The sequence below is a fragment of the Puntigrus tetrazona genome, chromosome 2, assembly GCF_018831695.1.
Source record: "Puntigrus tetrazona isolate hp1 chromosome 2, ASM1883169v1, whole genome shotgun sequence".
Lineage (NCBI taxonomy): Eukaryota > Metazoa > Chordata > Actinopteri > Cypriniformes > Cyprinidae > Puntigrus > Puntigrus tetrazona.
Genome location: NC_056700.1, coordinates 17427257 through 17446949, shown reverse-complemented (window position 1 = coordinate 17446949; position 19693 = coordinate 17427257). Strand labels below are relative to the sequence as shown.

Here is a 19693-nt window from a genome sequence, read left to right as displayed (position 1 = left end):
CTGAGAAATATGGGCTGGATTCCCGAGAGCGAGGACTACGGACAGGAAGTCGCATATCTTAGCGTGGATGCTAACGGCAAACTAATATTTAGCCACACCTCGCAGGTCCATCTCCCACAAACAAGAATGGATATAAGTTAACAATGACTGGAGAGAAAAAGAAGAAAAAGCGGCTGAACCGCAGCATTCTTCTAGCCAAGAAAATCATCATTAAAGATGGAGGCACTGTGAGTAAAACATTTCTTTGTGGCAGTTAGCCATATGCTAGTCAGGGCTAGCAGGCTAAGCAAGTGTTTTTACAGGATGAGCTGTAACAGCTCTACATTGAGTGTCGTTTCGATCGCAACCTGCAAGATACCTTCCGGTGGTTTCCCGGTGTGAACTCGTATATTCTTACTTACGAGAAGAAATGAATAGTCGTTTGTGAGAGACAATAGTTTCATTAGGCAGCCAACAGTGAAAACAACAAGCCAGCTGGCAAGAAAGCCAACCAGATCAATCATTGCTTGCGTTTTGACATCGAGTGAGTTACCGTATGTTTAAAACCTAGAAACGAAACTGGAAGCTTAAAAATAGGATAATGAGTAATTTATCAAAAGAAATGGGCTTTATGATGACCACCAATGACAGAAGTGGGTGTCCCATCAGGATAGAAATCAACAAGCTTTTTATGACATATGTTTTGTATGATGTGTTCTCTATGTGGATAATGTGTGTATGGTTTTATCGTGGTGTTTTGCTTGTAAATCTATTCGATATGGCTTTAAAATGTCAAGACAGCTAATAATGGGCTGTCAAATGTTAATGGATCAAGAAGGATGTTTTCCTTTATATATTGGCACTATTGTCTATGAAGAAAACACTTCTTTAAGATTCTTTAAGGCTTTAAGATTAATTGTAAAGTAAAACAAAATGTTGATATACACCCTGAAATCATGGAGTTTTGTTAATTTGGTGGTGTACTTTGTATTTGCAAGTTTTTACATGGTTTAATACCAAGTTTCATAAAAAAAATATTTCTTCATTCATTTAAACCCAAAAGCTTTTAAAATGTTTTTTTTTAACCTTTTATTTATTAATAAAAATACACTAAATGTCTGTCCACAAAAACTTTGAAAATTATGTAAATTTAAATAACGTTAAACACCTGCCTTAGCATTTCCTAATTTTCTAATACACTTCAATTAAATTGCAGCCTTAATTATGGTTAGATAATAAATATATATTTATATAACTATTTAATCTGAGATTTGATTAATTGTCCAGCCCATGTTTGTTTATTTTTTTTGTTACATTTAGATTAAGAAATACAATCACAACCAACATAACAAATTTAATGTCAATTTTGTACCAGACTAAATAATGTTTGCTAAAAAAAAAAAAAAAAAAAAAAACCTCCTATGTAATTTGAACACGCTACACATTTTCCAAGAAGTGTAAGTTGCTTTTACACTGTACCATAAACAAGTTGTGTATATAACAAGAGCTTTCTAATCATTGACTTATATTACAGGTGATTAGCTTGAGACTCCCATAAAAAAAAATCTTTTAAACGTTTGACACAATAGCTGCTTTGACACAGACCAATGCTCTTTGGTTTAATAAAAACTAAAGTGAAAGCTTTTGCAGTGCACTAGATAAAGAACAAGTAAGTGTGAGATAATGAGTTTGGCGTTGTAGGTCATTTGGACTCTGTTACTTTAAACTGTGATCTTGTTTATTTAGTGATCAAAAAGACACATATCAAGTCAAATACATTATATCTGTTTTTCATGCCTTCTCCTGTTTCTCTTGTACAAACTTCCTTTTTATTGCTTTCTTTATCTATGTTGTTCATGTTACAACCTTATTTTGTTTGTTTGTAGTAGTATTGTTAGTAATGTAAATCCTCCTTGTTTAGCCACAGGGCATTGGAGAGCCCAGTGTCTACCATGCGGTGGTGGTTATCTTCCTGGAGTTCTTTGCCTGGGGACTGCTCACCACTCCCATGCTTACGGTAAACCAGATTTGCTTCATCGCCCTCACAGTTTCAGATTAGAGCGAATTACTAGCAATGAATGTTTGCATTCATCCTTCTTTCCTTTTGTATCCATAACAAGGAGTGACATTTCCCACTGCCCAGATCTGAGGAGCCTTCTACAAATTTCTGAATAAATGAATCCTGATCAAATGGAAAGGGCAGAATGATGCACTCAGTTTTAGATGATTGTGTCTGCGGAATATAATGAACCCAGCCATATTAAAAGAAACATCAAACAGCGGCATGCTAATAATGACCGTTTTATTCCAGAGGCTAACTGGAGGGTTTGTCTGGCCACATGGTGTTAAATGAAGCTGAACCTGTGATTTACTATGTAACTTTGTGCCAGTTGTTTTCATGCCCGTCAGCACGATACTATTGTTGATGCTGTGTCCAGTACAGTCACAACGTGCTTTGAAACCCTTTGCCTCAAAGTGAGCTGTGGCTCTGATTGTAACCGGTGCTTCCTTAAGATTTACACTGCATGCTAAGTGGAATCACAGTTTCCTTTTCTTGAATAATGCATGAACTGAAAGCAGTGTTGGGTTTGACTCTCAGTACAGGTCAGAAAGCGAAATCTGGATCAATCAGACCAAGCTCAATACATTTTAACATGCGTTTAAATGCAAATGTGCTGACGTGGTATTGTAAATATGACAAAAATATCAGTTTTAATCTTACTGCTATTAAATTAAGGTGTTGGATATTTCCAGGTCAGTGTTTTGTAGGGTTGTTTCTAGGGATGTACAGTATTCTATTGCTATATCAGCATCTGCAAATATTGGCATTTTCTGCTGAATTAACCACTGTCTGTTCTGTCAGTAATTCAGCAGAATAAACAAAACCATATAGATTTATTATATGAGCCCTGATATAATTTATATGGTGTAATCAGCCGCAGCATATCAAACATCTGAGAACTTTTAAAAAAAATATTTAAAATTATTAAATAAAATGTTAAAATACAAAAGTAATGTCACTTAATAATTATAATGTAATAACATTTTCACTAGTGATCATTTTTTAGGTTATGTTACTGGTTGTTGATAGTGCCTAAAATTTAAATAGATCCTAGTTGCTTAATGTCTCTCAAATGAATAAAGTGACCCTTCATTGTCCTCATTTCCTAATTTGGGAGGAGGATTTGCATTTAGTTGGTGCAGCTGATCCAGAAAGTAGCCTCCGTGCTCTTTGCTCTGGCTTTTTATTTGATTAGTAGCCTCTGATACTGAAGCACTAATGAGCCTAGCAAACCCTTCCAGCTGAACGCCACACTGACAAGTCTTGTGTCTCAGTGAGAGGCGCAGTTCTTCAGACAATGCAATCGAGCTCTGCTTCAGTGCTCGCTAAAATCTGAGTGCCATATCAAATTAACACAGCAGGTGAAATGTTCACATGCTTTGTTTTCATCTCCCAGCAGAGCAACAGAACAGTCTGTTCACAGCATTCATTCTAGAGAGGAGAAAAGCGCCACTACATTTCAGTACAATTTAAAATCACCCATCATTTCTTAAACAAGACCAATTGAAACGCATGTGAAGAAACAATAGGTTCCAACTTCTTACATCTGGTTTGCATGCTTTTTATTAATTGTTTCAATGCAATTGAATGCAATGTTTTTTTTTTTCCCAACATTGTGGGTTTTTTAGACTGCTCATTGTATGACTCTGACCTGTATATTAGCGGAATAATTTTTGTACAATAATGCACGTAATTTGTAATTTGTAACAGGCCAGCAACATTGAATACATTTTTTGTTATAGTTGTGCAGAAAATAACTGATGAATGCCTTTTTTTAGGCTAGCAGAATCAAGAATTAGCCATGCTGCTGTGCAAGTAAAAGCTTAATGTTCCCTTTTAGGACCTCTAGGAAGTGAAGACTTTCTCTTTTGAGTTTGTGTACAGATCAATTGATTTGTCTCCCAATCATAAAAGGACAGATCCCTTTTGTACCCTTATGTACTTATGTAAAACATTTACACTGTTGTATACAGTGAGTTTAATGATTAATCAAGCTGTGGGAATCATTTCTCCGGTTAGAGGCCTGCACCTGCCTTCAACGCCTATGACGGTACTTGTGCTCAGCCTCGAACAGAAAGCAGAATGCACAAGTTACATTGCTGTTTTAAAACAGCCTTGTCTTGTGCTTTATTATAGGTTGGTCATGTCAGTGCACAGTCAAAATAACATGTTTTGTACTTGAGTTGGTTATTTTGTCACCTTCACAAAGAAAAGCAGCAATAACAAATGACACTCATCATTGCTCTGGAAAAACAAATGACCTTTTGAATCATGTAGCAAACAAAGCTTTGGGCAGCTTGGGTGTTTTACACTGAAAAAAACATTACAGATGTTTTTATACCATATTAATAATTTCTAATGTTGAAATGGATTATGTTGTATGTGTGTTTGATGTTATCAAACGTGTACGCATTTCCAGAGCAATAAGTAGAGATACAGAAATTTATTGATCTATTTATTATTTGTATATTACATAAACACATTTGTGGGGGGGAGGGGTTTGGGGGGGGTTGACAGATGTGTAGTCATGGTTTTTGTTTTTTGTTTTATACGCACTGATGTAAAAATACATAAAGTCAGTTTTTAAATGTTTCATAGAAATCGGATGTTTAGTAAATAAGAGCTTAATAAACCATCTCTGCCTTGTACTCGTGAGAGAAAGATGAATCTTAAAAATCATTTTAAGGTTCTTGGTACTTTTATATTTTGAGTCTGTGTAAATATACTGTGACGAATTGCCCAATCCTTATTGTTGTCCAGTAGAAGTGCCTGTCCGAGAGCAAAGCTAGTGATTCATTTCCAGCTCATGGTTATTGTGCTGCCAACAGATTATTGTGTTAGAGCATATATTTATGGTCAATCTTTGTTTTTATTTCAGGTGTTACGTCAGACATTTCCCCAGCACACATTCCTGATGAACGGACTTATTCATGGTGTCAAGGTAGGACATTGACTCCAGCCATGTACTTTTACTCTTGCTTTTTCCTCGTTCTCTCTTTCTGATGTGAGAAGAGATAAGTCATGGTTGAAGCTCGCTGCTCTTTCGGTTGCCATGTTTATTCATGATAAGACCTGGTCATGCAGTGATGTCCATAAATATGGTGAAGTGGGTACATAATGTACTGATACACAAGATTCTGTGATCAGCCTGACCTGAGTGTTTTTGCTTTATCACATCCTGACAAGCTCATTCAAATATCTTAGTAACTTTAGAAGAAAATGTGCCATTTTTTTTAAGGGAGTCATGTCTTTCAGGGCCTGCTGTCTTTTCTGAGTGCTCCTCTCATCGGTGCTCTGTCAGATGTGTGGGGCCGGAAGTCCTTCTTGCTGCTCACCGTGTTCTTCACCTGCGCTCCCATTCCTCTCATGAAGATCAGCCCATGGTACGTCTCTTACATGAAGACCAATTCAGACAGGCAAAATAAAAAAGGTTTTTTATTTGAAAATATTATGAACAAAGAAAAGCTTTTTTTCTATGACATTTTGACACCCATAAAAAATTTTTGTGTGTGTGTTGGGGTTTTTTTTGTTTTTTTTTTGCTGATGTGTAATTGTGTCTGGGTAGAATATAAAAAAACACTTACACACACACACACCCACGTGCAATTTTATTTATAAGCATTTTTCTGATGATTTCCTCATTCTTTCTGTCTGATCTCACAGGTGGTACTTTGCAGTGATCTCTATGTCTGGTGTGTTTGCGGTCACTTTCTCTGTGATCTTTGCATATGTGGCTGATATCACTCAGGAGCATGAAAGGAGCACAGCATATGGCTTGGTGAGCAGAGGAACATGATTCATGACTTCCTTTTGATGTTGCGCTGACTTCACAGCGTATGTGCAGCGGCAATTGCTTTTTTTTTTTTGTAGCTCTTTGGATATTGGTTTCCTGTTGTTTTGACAACCGTCTGCGGTTTCTGTTTTTACCAACCAAATAAGAATCGAAGGTGTACATTGTGTTAATAAACATTTCCCTTGCGGTCAGCACAGTTTGAATTAATCTTAAGATTCCGGTCATTGCCCACAGGTATCGGCCACGTTTGCAGCCAGTCTGGTGACGAGCCCAGCGATCGGTGCTTACCTATCAGAGGCGTATGGAGATACTCTGGTGGTAATCCTTGCCACGGCCATTGCTCTGCTAGACATCTGTTTTATTCTGGTAGCTGTTCCTGAGTCCTTGCCTGAGAAGATGAGACCAGCTTCATGGGGAGCCCCCATCTCATGGGAGCAGGCAGACCCTTTTGCAGTGAGTCACTGATGTCAATGAAAGCAGCCATAGTTCATGTAGTTTACAAATATTTAGTATCATATCATAGCTGCCAGCTGAATATTATTAAACTATAAATAATTAATCTAATATGAAAAATAAAGTAATAAAATATAAATAATAAACAATTAACAAATTAAGAAACCCAATTTTTTTGGAAGGCAATACATTTTTGGGCGCAGTAAGATTTTTCTTTCATTATTATTTATTATAATAGGAGGGTGAAAATTAAACTTTGTCATTAAAGAATAAATGACATTTTAAAGTTATATAAATAATTATTACCGTTACATTTTGATTTCAATAAAACATTAATTTCAATTAATTAAAATTTTTATTAATTTAAATACTTTTTCTTTTCCCCATCTGAACTTTTACATATTCCCACTCTGGTTGCCTTGTTGCCTCTAATCACTATCATTTTGATATGGAAAAGAAAACCTCCGCGTAAGCATTTGAAGAAGAATAGCAAAGATGTTCTTTGTCGCTTATTAAATGAATCATGTTGCTGTGCTGCTGCTGCTGCCCACTCATCCTCACTCAGTGTCACCCTCCCTCAGTCTCATATTCTCTCTGTGACTCTTTTGTTCACAGTCCTTGCGTAAGGTGGGCCAGGACTCCACAGTTCTCCTGATCTGCATCACAGTCTTCCTGTCTTACCTGCCTGAGGCTGGACAGTATTCCAGTTTCTTCCTGTATCTCAGACAGGTATAGTTCATACCTTTTTGTATTAATACCAAAAGATGCAGATCTATAACTAGGTAATGGCATGGCTGATCTCGGAGTTTGCAGCTGCTTTTCGCTGCAGGTAGCAAGAATGTATCTTGACGTTTAAGCAAACACTCAAAGCATGTTGTGACTTAAACAAATACCCAACTTGAGTCACGTATTTGTGAGTCATACTTCACATAGCTTCCCTCACCCTCCAAGTAAATAGTTAGAAGTAACTGATCTAACTGCTTCAGTCATTTTGAGTGAACTCATTTAACTTCCTTTAAAGTGAATCTGTTTTGCAGAAGGCCATTTGCCTATATTTCAGATCAGAGCGTTGTGTGGTTTTGTGAGATGCATGCACACAGTACCACAGGCATGATGTGCGTGCATCTGATCACTGCAGTTTTTAGAAACCTCATTGTATGACAGTTTTTTTTTTTGACTGACAGTTACTCGAAAATAAATCACTGAAAATTAATATGTTTTATAATGTATACATTAGCATGTGTATGAAATTTGATTAATCACATCCAAAATAGTTTTTTGTTTACATAATATTTGTATATTTATTATGTGTATATATAAATGCATGCATGTATATATTTGTTTATATATTAAGTATGCTAATATAATATATATAAATGTAAATTTTCCAAAATATTCATATATGCATAATAAATGCACACATTATGCACGCTTTTGGATGTAATTAATTGTGATTCATTGTTTGACAGCACTTATTGAATGTGTAGAACCTGAATAATAAAAGCTTCTCAAACTGTGTCAACTTTCAACCACGCAACATTTGTCTTTAATTCCCAGGTCATTAGATTTACATCAGAAACAGTTGCTGCCTTCATTGCAGTGGTGGGAATCCTGTCCATCTTGGCTCAGGTTGGTTTCCAGGATTTTTAATTTTTTTTTCCCACCCATTCCATTGTAAGTTTGTACCGCCTGACTCGGAGCAGCACAGCATGTGTGCATTCGTGCTAATCTGCTCACTGTGCAAGTGCGTCAGGCGTTCGGTTGTAAATGGACGCCAGTGAAGATTTCAGAGTAACGGTTCCTCTCTGTGTGCAGACGGTAGTCCTGGGAATCCTGATGCGTTCTATAGGGAATAAGAACACTATCTTGTTAGGCCTCGGCTTTCAGATCCTACAGCTGGCCTGGTATGGCTTTGGCTCCCAGCCCTGGTGAGTTGATCATCTAGAACCCCACTAGAGGGCAGCGCTCTTCATTAGACGTGGTAGAGTTCAGTTTGTAGTCGGATTTGTACATTTAATCAGTACTTATTATTGTGATGTTTCACAGGTTTTTTTTTTTTTTTAACACTTGAACTAGATGTTTCGCGCTTTAATACTTTCCTAAAACATACCCTGCCATTACCAGCATCATTTTAACTTTCACATACAATTTCATCTACACTCTAACTTACAATGCATTCAGGGTACACATGTAATTTTTATTAAATTTTTTATCAGTTCAAGCTTTCCCTGGGAATCGAACACGTGATCTTGGTGTTGCTAGCACCGTGCCTTACTCTTTGAACTATAGGAAAGCTATCAGCAAGTAATCTATCTGTGTCTCTTGGCTGGAACTCAAATAGACAAGTAAACATGACCTCAGCAGTGTGTGTTTTGGATCAGTGTGTGTTTCTGAAACCAGTTACACATGAGCATAAACTAAAACGCATTGAAAGTCTTATGTGCGTGTTTGTGAGAGTCTGACGGTTGATTTGTCTCTTAAGGATGATGTGGGCCGCTGGGGCCGTTGCTGCCATGTCCAGCATCACCTTCCCAGCAATCAGTGCCATAGTGTCCCGCAACGCAGACCCTGACCAACAAGGTGAGACACATGCAGCCACGCCACAGTAGACGACGAGTGTCTCAACACATTCACACACAAATCCTCTGACAGGCACATTTAGTTAAGCTTTGCCATGGAATCGTTTTGATAAGCTGCATGATTGTTGTTGTTGCATGACAAATCAGATAAAATGCAATCAGCCAGTGCAGAATAAACATGTTCAGTTTACTTTAACTCCGCAATGACTGTCTGAACTTAGGAAGTTTGTTGAATTAAGGGTGCACCAAATTCTGGTAATTTAATTCATTTTTAATGTTATGACTGAAAGTATTTTTTATATTGGTATGTTAAATGATATTTTATATTTTGTGTAAATGTAGGATTATGCATTTTAAAATCTAAAAGTATTTTAATGAAATAAATACACTACAGTTAAAGGTGTTTTTTTTGAGGAATGTCAACAAAAAGTCTCTTATTCTTACAAGGCAGCATTTGTTATAAAGAATACAGTAATATTGGGAAATTAGTACCGGTTAAAACGGTTTAATATAGAACATAATTTTTGTTACATGTTTCTGCAGGAAATGGTTGTGCTACTTAATGTTTCTTTTTTTTTTTTTTTTTTTTTTTTTTTACATTTTGTTACAGTGTCTTTGCTGTTGACTGTCCTTGTTGGGGGGGAAAAGTGTTAATTTATTTCAAAACAAATTGCACTACATCTTGAACTGTACTGTATTGTTGCATTATAGTGTATATTTAAGTAACTGTGTAAGTATATTTCTTGACTGGTTTGGTTTAAAATGGTATTGTCACATGTCCATGAGTCCAATCACAGTCCAAGTTTCAAGCTGACTGACATACAGCATACAGCAGTTTAAACAAGCTTAAAGAACATTTTAGTCCACCATAGGAATAAACCCGGTGTGTGTGTGCGCATGTATGTATGTATGTATGTATGTATGTATGTTTTCTCAACAGTTAACCTTTTTTTAATTTATTTTAAAGAAGTGATTTGAAAAAAAGCACTTTCATTCAATTGGTCCTGTTTTCATGCCAGGTGTGGTGCAGGGGATGATCACAGGAATCCGAGGACTGTGTAATGGTCTGGGTCCAGCGCTCTACGGCTTTGTCTTCTACCTGTTCCATGTGGAGCTCAGTGAAATGGACCCCGCAGATAGCCCAGACAAGGGTGCCAAGCCCAACATGGCCAATCCTACAGATGAGGTGAGTCATAATAAGCATTAAGAAATCTCTATATTACAAAACACGCACCTACCCACCCATCCCTCTTTTCAGAGTGCCATCATCCCCGGCCCTCCCTTCCTGTTCGGAGCGTGCTCAGTGTTGCTGTCCCTGCTGGTTGCCCTCTTCATCCCAGAGCACAATGCCCTCAACCTACGGCCTGGCAGCTACAAGAAGCACAACAACGGCGCACAGAGCCACTTACACAGTTCGCAGGGCGGACCCTGCGAGGGCAAGGAGCCTCTGCTGGAGGACAGCAGCGTATAACCCCACTGACGGGGCGGACATCGAACCCCAAACCCCCTCACAATCACCACCCCAACTTCCCCAAACGCACACGTGCAGCGCACCTTTTACACAAGATGGCATCACCGTCCTCTCTTGTTCCCTCGAGCTGTGGGAACTGGTGCGGATATTACAAGTGCGTAACTGGGCCAACCGGGAGCTGACCTTGGCCTTGAGGAGCAGGAAGTGGAGCTAAAGACATTTTGCCTCGCACAAGCGAGCGAAATGCAAGCAGACGCAGTTGTGTGCCGATACAGACTTGGTGACGGTTTTCCTTATTTCTACTGTTACATAGTTTTGTTTTTTCTCTCTCTTTCTCTTTCAGAATTTCAACATAAATTATATAAATGTTCCTTGTCCAAAGACCTGGTAACTGTAACAATAGGGAACGTGTCTGTCGTGACGTTACAGGCTAACTTTTGATGTGCTGCTTTCTACTGGTTCTTCTTGGGTTTTGTACTACAGATACAGCGTTTGAGCTTCTCCTTCTCTTTGAATCCTAGAGGAAACGCTACCAAGAAATGTAAGAAAGAAAGTCATCGGCGTCGTTTTACGGTCATCGCTGTAGTATCATGCCCCTTCTGCCAACAGTTTCTGTTCTTGTACATCAGATGAAATGGTTTGTACTTCCTCTCCTTTTCTATCATGAGAGGAATGTCAGAATTCATGCAGGGCAAGTACAAGATGCCTTTAAGTGACTTTCTATTGCAATTACTAAACCCAAATGAAGACTTCGCTCTGAGAAGGGTCAATCGTATCGCTCCTGTTGGAGCCTGCGCATATTTAATTCTCGTTTGTCATCCGCCTCGCATCCAGAGCTCCCTGTGAACGTCAGCACTGCCATGTTACAACAGGCTAGCAGGGTTACGAGCTTACTGACCGCATACCTAGTTTTCATATTACCGCAAGCACTGACGTGGGTGGATTAGCTTACATGTTTTTGGATGAGCGTCGCTAGATCCAGTCAATTAATATCACACATGCTGCTACTGTAGGATGTACAAGGTTACAAAGTTCTGTGGTATTATACTAGACTCTAAACGTGGTATTTCTATTAGAGCTGAGCTTTCCGGGCACGTCGTTGTAATTTTAAACCCCAAATTTTGTGGCCGATTTCTATTTGCGGTGTTTTTTTTTTTTTTTTTTTTTTTCTGGTGAGACAGACTTTAAGTACTTTTATCAGATCTCAACATAAACATTTGAATTTCCAGAGAAAACCTCAAGTGCATTCAGATCATTTTTGTTTAGTTTTGTTGTTTTTTTTAATTGATGTCTAGGTTTTGTTCATTTGGTTTTAGGTGCCATACCTATGACTTTATTTCTGTCTTTGTGTGTTTTTATTGACTTTCTGGTATTTGTAATTTTCAAGACAAATCAACAAAAGGATCCACAGGCTTAGTGTAACTTCTTTTAGCTAGCGTTTTGGACTATTGTGTTCTCTTACAGCATTGAAAACCTTGTAAATGTTATTTAAAACGGACTGAAATCTGCATTGATCTGTATGACCAAACTTGAATAGAATTCTTCGTCATATATCCTAGCAAGGAACAGAGACAAATGTTATCATCCTGTTTTGTACCTGCATAATTACTTCATCCACTAGCCACTAACTTGCAAAGAAATCTGGTGTTTGCCTCAGTAAAAAAAAAGCCAATTAATTTGTGCCTAAAATGTGCTCTAAAAGAATAGAAACATTATATGTGAATGGTGAACCGGCTGTAAATATTAGGAACTAATGAGAAACTATTTATTAAAAGTTTATTGATATTGAAGTCTTTGTGTTTTCTTCCAAAAAGATGGTTTATAGTGCTGTTTGTTTGGAATTACTTGTTCTGCTAAAATTTAAAAATTACGTTTTTCAATAAAAGCGATTTGTTCAGGGTTTAACAAAGTTAAAAGCGGGCAATGAGGAAACTTATTTAGGCTCCCCGTATTCAGATATATATTAATATTAATATATTAATCTTGAAATCTGAGGTGTCTGCGTTGTCTTTTTCAAAGCAGTTTTTACAATGTTAATCCACCAGAGGGCAGCAGTGCACGGCATAACTAACCTGTACTGCGCATGGGTTGTTTGCTCTCTAGAAGCGCTTTCTCTCGGCTTTTCGTAATGCGGGTTGCTTACTGGTGAATCTATGTGCTGTAGTTTAAGACTATAAAAGTTAGCAGGCCTGATTGTGCCACCAAATGACAGCATGTGTCTGAAATGCGTCGAATGCAAATGGAAGCAAACGAGATGTGCGAGAAACACAATTTGCGGAGCCGAGTCAAAGTTTCACAATATAACACCACGTGTAATAATATGCAAATGATCATCTTGCATTTAATTGGCGCTTATTTTCAGTCTAAGTACTGTTAGGATTTGCACGCATGCGCACGTGTGCACTTTGATTTAAACCTGAAATGGCTGACCATCAAGGATATTATAGGTAATATTTTAAATAACTACAAATATATGACCCTGGAACACAAAACCAGTCTATTTTGTTATTATTTGGATTAATACTTCACCTGAAAGCTGAATAATTATGTGTCCCATTGATATATAGTTAAAATGTATTGATTGATGGAATGGGGCAATATTTGGCTGAGATACAACAAGCTGAAAATCTGGAATCTGAGGGTGTCAAAAATGCCTTTAAATCTGTCCAAATGAAGTGCTCAGTTTTCATATACTTATGGTAGGAAACTTACAAAATATTGGACATGATCCTTACCTAATATCCAATTGATTTTTGGCATAAAAGAAAAATCCATAATTTTTACTCATGCAGTGTATTGTTGGATATTGCTACAAGTATACCTGTGCTACTTATGACTGGTCTTATGGCTAAAACAGATTTGTAATAAATGTAAACTGAAAAAAAAATTAAACACATTTATAATTTATTTGTGTAAATAAATTCTGTAACACCTCAATGATACTAAAGCTGCTGTCCCGTATTTAGTCTTCGATTTACCTTCGATTTATTCTTTTAAATTCAGCCACTGCAACTGTTTCACACAGATGATGCAGCGGCTCAGGACTGTTTTTCAAAGCAGCCTCAGCACATGTAATCCTATTAGACCTATTAGAATGCTGTAGGGTCAGTGCAACAGGGACGGGGTCAGAAACAGGATACATTCTGTTTTCAGAAGGACGCTACTGTCAGCTGAAGTGGCTCCGAAGGGGGAAACATAGGAAGGGTAAAGACAGAGGACTGATAAATCTCAATCAGCATTGGCCCCAGCATATATATTTACATTAGATAGCAAAGCACGGAGGAACCTTTGGGGTGGATCTCTGTTGAAATTCATTCCTGACAAGGCGTCCAGTGGGGGAGTCTGCGTGGCTCCTGTTCTGTTTCCTTTCCCGTTCTATAAGCAGATATGTATAGATTTCTGCCTTTTCCCTTTGCGAACTAAGGGCAGAGGTTGAGCATTAACTCCCAGCGGGGTGTGTATACCGCTAAACAAAAGAAGTCAGAGCTCATGGGACTGTGCTGTCAGGTCATATTTGGGTTGAGAATGCCAGCATGATATGACGTTAGAGTACGTGCAAGTGGATCGAACTGCATTTAGTGAGTTCATTTTATCAGTTAGTGAACGGAATGATTCAGTTAGCCAAAACGACAGATGTAGCTCTGGAACAGCAAACATTTTTTTACGCAGGCGATGAGTGCTGCCGACATTTGTGTGTTGTACTTTTTATTACCCTATAGCCGGCCTCATTTCCTCCCGAGGTGATGAGGAAGTTGCATAATAACTGTTTCAAGCGATATCTGTAATTGAATAATGAAAGACGTAGAGTTAACATATCAACACAGTTACTCAGCACTGAGCGCTTCCTGAAGACAGCAACAGCTATGAATTTAGTTTAGAAAGGTTATACGGAGGTAAAGAGCATATTATCTGAACTGAATTTAACCTGAATGTTCCATACATCAGGAAATCGACTGTGAAATCGTTAAGATCGAGAAATCCTGCAGCACAATGCCTTAAAAGCATAAACGTAGATGCAGACATACTTTGATTTATCATTTAAAAAGATATATTATAAATGTAATTATTTAATGGATTTTCAGAAAACCTAAATAATATTGTGAAATAGTATTACAATTAAATATTGTTAAAGTTTACGTAATTTTTTTTTTTGTGGAAACTGTGACATTTTTTTTTCCCCAGGAGTTTTTGATTAAAAGAAAAGATAAGACCAACATATATTTGAAATAGTAATATTTTAAAAGAGCTTACTTTTTTGTAATTGTCTTTGCTGAACAAAAGTATTTTCTTTATTTTATATATTTACTATTATTACTGTTATTGGCTAATGCATTCAAAATCTGTGTATAAAACCAAAATCTAAAAATCAATAAATAAAAATAGCAACTTACCTGTGATTTCTTTAACATGTAATAATCATCAGTTCTTTCTACAACTAAGTACATTTCCTGCTAAAGTTAAGCCTGTTTTAAGAGCCCCCACAAAAAGTAAATCCAAACCCCATCTTTAATACTTTATCATATTTACTCCACTGTTGCTCGTATATGTTGTTGATTAAGCTCTTAACTGAGCCTACTGTTGTAGCAGTTATATCACTGCAGTAATTCCATACATTAAGTGAGAGATCTGAGAGACAGATCTGATGTCAGACACGAGAAGTTCCCAGCAACATTTCAAGTAAGAAAGGATATAAAAATGACTCACATGTAATTTTGATGGTATTTGATGCTCTTCTGTTAATCCAAAACAACATGAAAAGGCAGCAAATTTAATACAGCGATTAATAGGACATCCGTTCTTACGATACATGGCCCGCGAAATAATATCCTGTCCTATTTTGTGTTCATTTTTAGCCCATCTCTAAAAGTGTCATGTTTTCGAGTTATTTTCACTGACCTTTCCAGCACATTACCAATCCACCATTCACAGGAAGCAAAACAATACACAATCCTGAAACATAAAAGCGTGTTGTCATGGTGACCTTACACCAAATATTGTAAAGAAGTGATTAGTGAGGTTTAGCAATTTACTCTCATGATTTCCTGCTTCCCATTCATGCTTATTTTCTCCTAATATAAATGTTTGTAAAATGGAGAGAGTAATTTGAGAGGAAATGAAGGTATTAAATCAGATCAGACCACTCTTGATGGCAAACTGCACAGACCAGCCAATGACCTAGATATCCTTGTTGGATGTTTAACCATCTATGACCATCGCCTCCATATTTTTGACCAAAATGCCCCTCAAATTTCAGAATTCACGGCCGTGAAATAAAATAGTAAATAAAATGTTGCTTTGCATCGTAACCAATCACGCCCTTTTTTGTCGCGCTTATGAATGCAGCGTCCAATCAGAGGCGTTTCGATTCCTCACCACAGAGAACGAGAGTTGTTCCAGTGCGTGCCCTCATTTACTGAATTTCAAATTCTCTCATCCTCATAAACGGCGAGGTGCATAAGAGTTGTAAGCAAGATTTATGTTTTGCAGCTTAGACGGCTTCAGTGATTATAATTTTAATTTTTGCAAACTGCTTAACTCACATGACAGACTGAAGCCATGACCGTTTAAGTATTTTTCTTGGCTCACTTTCTTTGTAACCAGAACATGATTTTCTTTATCTCCCCCGTTAAATATAAATTGCCATTAATAATCATTATTACAATATTAAACAATAATGGTTTTCCATGATAATGAGGTATTAATTCATCTTCTATTCCACCTTTGCAGATGCTTTGAAGATGGAGATTATTGATGCAGGAAATATTTGGTATAAGTATTATTGTTGATAATTAAAATAACTAGTTAAATTTAAGAATTCGACATTGATATATTTAGTAAGTAAGTGCCTTACAGGTAAGAAATATTGCCCCTTACTGAAAAAGTACATTTCGGGTGCATTTTATTTTTTTGTTTTGTTTTGTTTTTGCCACAGGATTTATTAAAATTCTTCAAGTAGTCTGAGATTATGAATATCATGTTATGAGTGGTCAGCATTCAGTTGATGATCCTGTTTAAGTAGTTCCACTATGTGGTGTAATCACTATAAGATTATACATGCACATGTACATCATGAGGGTTACCATCATTGGCTTACAGTCTGAATCATCATCCCGTCCTTGCCAACTGTCCATCTAATATAATATCTAATGCATCCTCTTCTCAACTGTTCTCTCAAATGAAAGCAAAAAATAGCTAATAATAACTAAACAATTTCAGTGTTGTTAGCAACCTCACAGATTCCTTTTTCATCTATGTTTGCTGCATTAGATGAATCATTCGGATTCGCTTCATTATGAAATTCAGCGCGTTATATTTCACCCCATAACTAATTTCAAAAAGCTTTCATGTAATTTATACTGCAAAAGCGCTGGTGTCTTTTTCCCCTTTCGGTGGTGACGAAGACGGTTGTTTTCTCTCCGTGTACCTGACATTTGGAAGGGTTTAACGTGGTGTTCTCACACATAATAGTGGCTCTTCTTAGAACAGAGGATGTAAACAGGTTGTAGGGCAAGAGGGATCGGGGATGTTATTCTCTTATGTTCATCAGGAAGGGAAGACATCAGTCAGACTACACATTGTGTGATTTGTTTTAAGACACGGCCTGTCGCCACCCTTCTATACCAGATCACAAATAAATGAGCAAAATAGCGAATTCAGATTTAATTTGAATTTAATTTTAAAAACTTTTTTTCATATGGGCTGATTTTCTTTTGTTCTACAGCGAACTGGGTTGAATATTCCTAAACATATCTAGTTAGACAACTTATCTGAGCTGTAAGGAATGTGCGGCAGCAAAAACATATTTATCACTTTGTACAACGCAGTCCTGTTTCTTACCAACGCAGTTCTCACTGATGGCAAGGATGTGTGTGTTTGTTGACATAGCCTGTGCTGTTTTTCTGTGATTTCCTTTAGTCTTTGAGGCTCATAAGTTCAACTAAACGGCACTGTTTTGTTTTTTTCCCCTCTTAAAGACTTTCTTTGATTTTTATAGTAGTGTAGTACTTCCTCAAACTTCTGTAACCTTAGCTGTATATATTTTGGATCAAACTTGGCATGTGCAACATCAGCTATCTCTCACATGTTTTGTTTTTATGTATTTATCAAAATCCTGCTTTACTAATACATAACAATATGAATATTCATGTTTTTCATAAATAGAGCTGTTTATTAGAAACTAGACAGTATGAGGCTGAGAGTGCAAGTCAGATTCTAGACTATACTGTCTAAAAATTATTTCCATTATCACAGAGTAAACCCTGACAGTAAAGCATAATGACCGACTGAATGTACATCATTTCACTTTTAACATGACTGCTTACCTAATGCGTAAGTAAATGGACATTAATATTGAATTGTGCAGAAATAATTTTATTACGAGACTAAAGAGACCACGGCAAATCCAGGTTCACTGAATTCAATCAAGTTGATTCATTTCAGTACTCCTTGTACCTACACAGGTTATATAAGTTGCATATTTTTTGTTAATGGCAAGTAGCTAAAATGTTGAACATCACAACATCGTTTCGACCTGTGCCTCATATTTCTTAGAAAAGCAAAAAGTCAGTTTTTAGAATGCCGAAAAGCACAAACGTGAAGGAAGTTTATCTCACGTTATTCTTCTGTTCAAATTTGCCGATGTTTAGCTGTAAGGTTTGTCTCGTAATTTTTTAAAGAAGTTTTATGGTTTATGGCTTTATGATATAAGGATATGGGGGAGACTGTAAAATGTATAACTCCACACAGAATATGTTAGTAAGCTGTTTTTCACACTAAAACTGTTAACATGCAATATTGTTTGTCTTGTGGCTATACGATTGAAACTGGGTAGCTCAAAGTTCACAGATCTGCCCCATTCACTTCCGTTGTAACTCCCTCACTGTAACGCATTTACATTGTTTTACCCTGGTACATTAATCACGAAAAGATTCACAACGACAAACAACAGTAAATAAGCGTTTTTGTCTGTGTTCTGGATACCACATAATTCAATGTTCATGCATTGCCTAGAAGCCAGCTTTTTTAAAAAAATATGCAAAGTGCACGCCAGCGTTTCTGAGTCTCAGTCCAGCGTTCCAGTCCATGTTTTCCCCTGTGCTCTGCCTCTCTGGCAGGTCTTGTTTACTGGCGCAAAGACAGGAAAGGGGATCCTTGGAGAGAGATGTCAATGCATTAGCTATAACCAGCGTGGGGAGAAAAAAAACCCACATTTTTTTCTTGCATTTTTATTATCCTATTTTTCTCCGCGAGAGAGTTAAAGACGAGTAAGCGAGCTTCGCGGAATCAGCTTCACGTTGTATCGATCTGTGAAGCAAGGCAGCTGCTCGCCAGCAAAGCGGTGCAGAAAAGACTGCATGTGGAGCGTTTGTGCTTGAAATCTCAGCGGCTGCAGCGTTTTCAGCAGACTCCTCCAGAACCGAAACGATTCACTAAACCGCCAGTTAACAGGCTCTCCGTGAGGAACGGTACTGAGAGGGGCCGCCGCGTGCGTGCGACCCGTAAACGCACTACGGCGAAAGCTCGCAGTCAGCAGGAGCCTGGAAAAAAGTACAGAACTAAAATCTCTCAACTCCGGAAATTCTTGGACGTTTTGCAGCGGCGCTGTCCGCAACTCATCTCATCAAAGTCTGTAGGCAGTTAATTACAACTAGAAGATCTTTTAACCTGAAAAATAAAGCGAAACACGGCAACAAAAAAGACGCTCAATTGATTATTTCGGCCTGCGCTCGGCGTGCGCAGCCATTCCTCCCCGCGCTTCGCCAGTTTTTTCCCCCCTTTTTTTCGTCAAATATATGCAATCGGTCGGAAATGATTCGACCGCTATTTTTAAAGGATGCAGTCCGCGTGCTTTATAGGTGTGGATTGTTTAACAGTGAATGAAAGTCGCAGCACGCGCTGTCATTAGCTTAGCGCGCGAGCGTCAGCATCTCAGTGCGCGCGACAGCAGAGCGGATTGAACACGTTGAACTTTCCTCTCCGCCCATTTTTTTTTCTGAGGGGGGTGACGGAGGGCTTTTTCTGTTCTTTTTAATTTTTATCCTCCAAAAACAACACCGGACTATTAAAACAGATCGTTATCCGCAGCGAGACGTATTCGGATGGGGATTTTCGGACGTATTTTCGGTTTCCCCGGGGTCAAAATGCGGCTGCGGACTTTGATTATTTTGGTTGCGTCTGTCTACGCTGTTTGCAACTGTCAACAAACAAATGGAGAAAGTAAGTGTGACTTAACGGCTTTGTTTTGTCTTTCGCGTGGACGCGGATTTAACACGACAGGAGTCTTGTCTGTTTAAATATTAATCTCCAAACGTTATCGAGCGCTCTGAACGGGGAAAAAAGGGGATCGTAGCTCTTGA

The 19693-nt window shown here is 37.8% G+C and overlaps 2 protein-coding genes across 3 annotated transcripts in view; both read left to right on the top strand.

Moving 5' to 3' along the window:
- The first annotated feature begins 21 nt into the window (after positions 1–21).
- mfsd14a2 (major facilitator superfamily domain containing 14A2) lies at positions 22–12127 on the top strand. 2 transcript variants are annotated; one of them, XM_043254215.1, is made up of 12 exons: positions 22–227; positions 1907–1996; positions 4920–4982; positions 5297–5424; positions 5705–5819; positions 6069–6287; positions 6903–7016; positions 7845–7916; positions 8103–8215; positions 8770–8867; positions 9886–10052; positions 10125–12127. In XM_043254215.1, the coding sequence occupies exons 1-12, from the start codon at positions 144–146 to the stop codon at positions 10335–10337; spliced, it is 1476 nt and encodes a 491-aa protein (XP_043110150.1). In that variant the 5' UTR covers positions 22–143; the 3' UTR covers positions 10338–12127. The 2 variants fall into 2 exon arrangements, with proteins under 2 accessions (XP_043110150.1, XP_043110140.1); XM_043254205.1 differs by having other exon boundaries at positions 23–227; positions 1901–1996.
- Positions 12128–18417: 6290 nt separating this feature from the next.
- The window catches only part of insra (insulin receptor a), a 42477-nt gene continuing 41201 nt past the window's right edge, over positions 18418–19693 (top strand). The window contains exon 1 of the mRNA XM_043259920.1: positions 18418–19553. Within this exon, the coding sequence (XP_043115855.1) occupies positions 19436–19553 (118 nt within the window). The 5' untranslated portion in view covers positions 18418–19435. The remainder of the gene's footprint in view (positions 19554–19693) is intronic.

Bases quoted from the DNA above. Each gene is read 5' to 3' on its own strand.
- mfsd14a2 (XM_043254205.1), top strand. From the start codon at position 144: ATGACTGGAGAGAAAAAGAAGAAAAAGCGGCTGAACCGCAGCATTCTT. The intron at 1,997-4,919 runs GTAAACCAGATT...TTTTTATTTCAG, and splicing joins TCACCACTCCCATGCTTACG to GTGTTACGTCAGACATTTCC. The intron at 8,868-9,885 runs GTGAGACACATG...TTTTCATGCCAG, and splicing joins CGCAGACCCTGACCAACAAG to GTGTGGTGCAGGGGATGATC.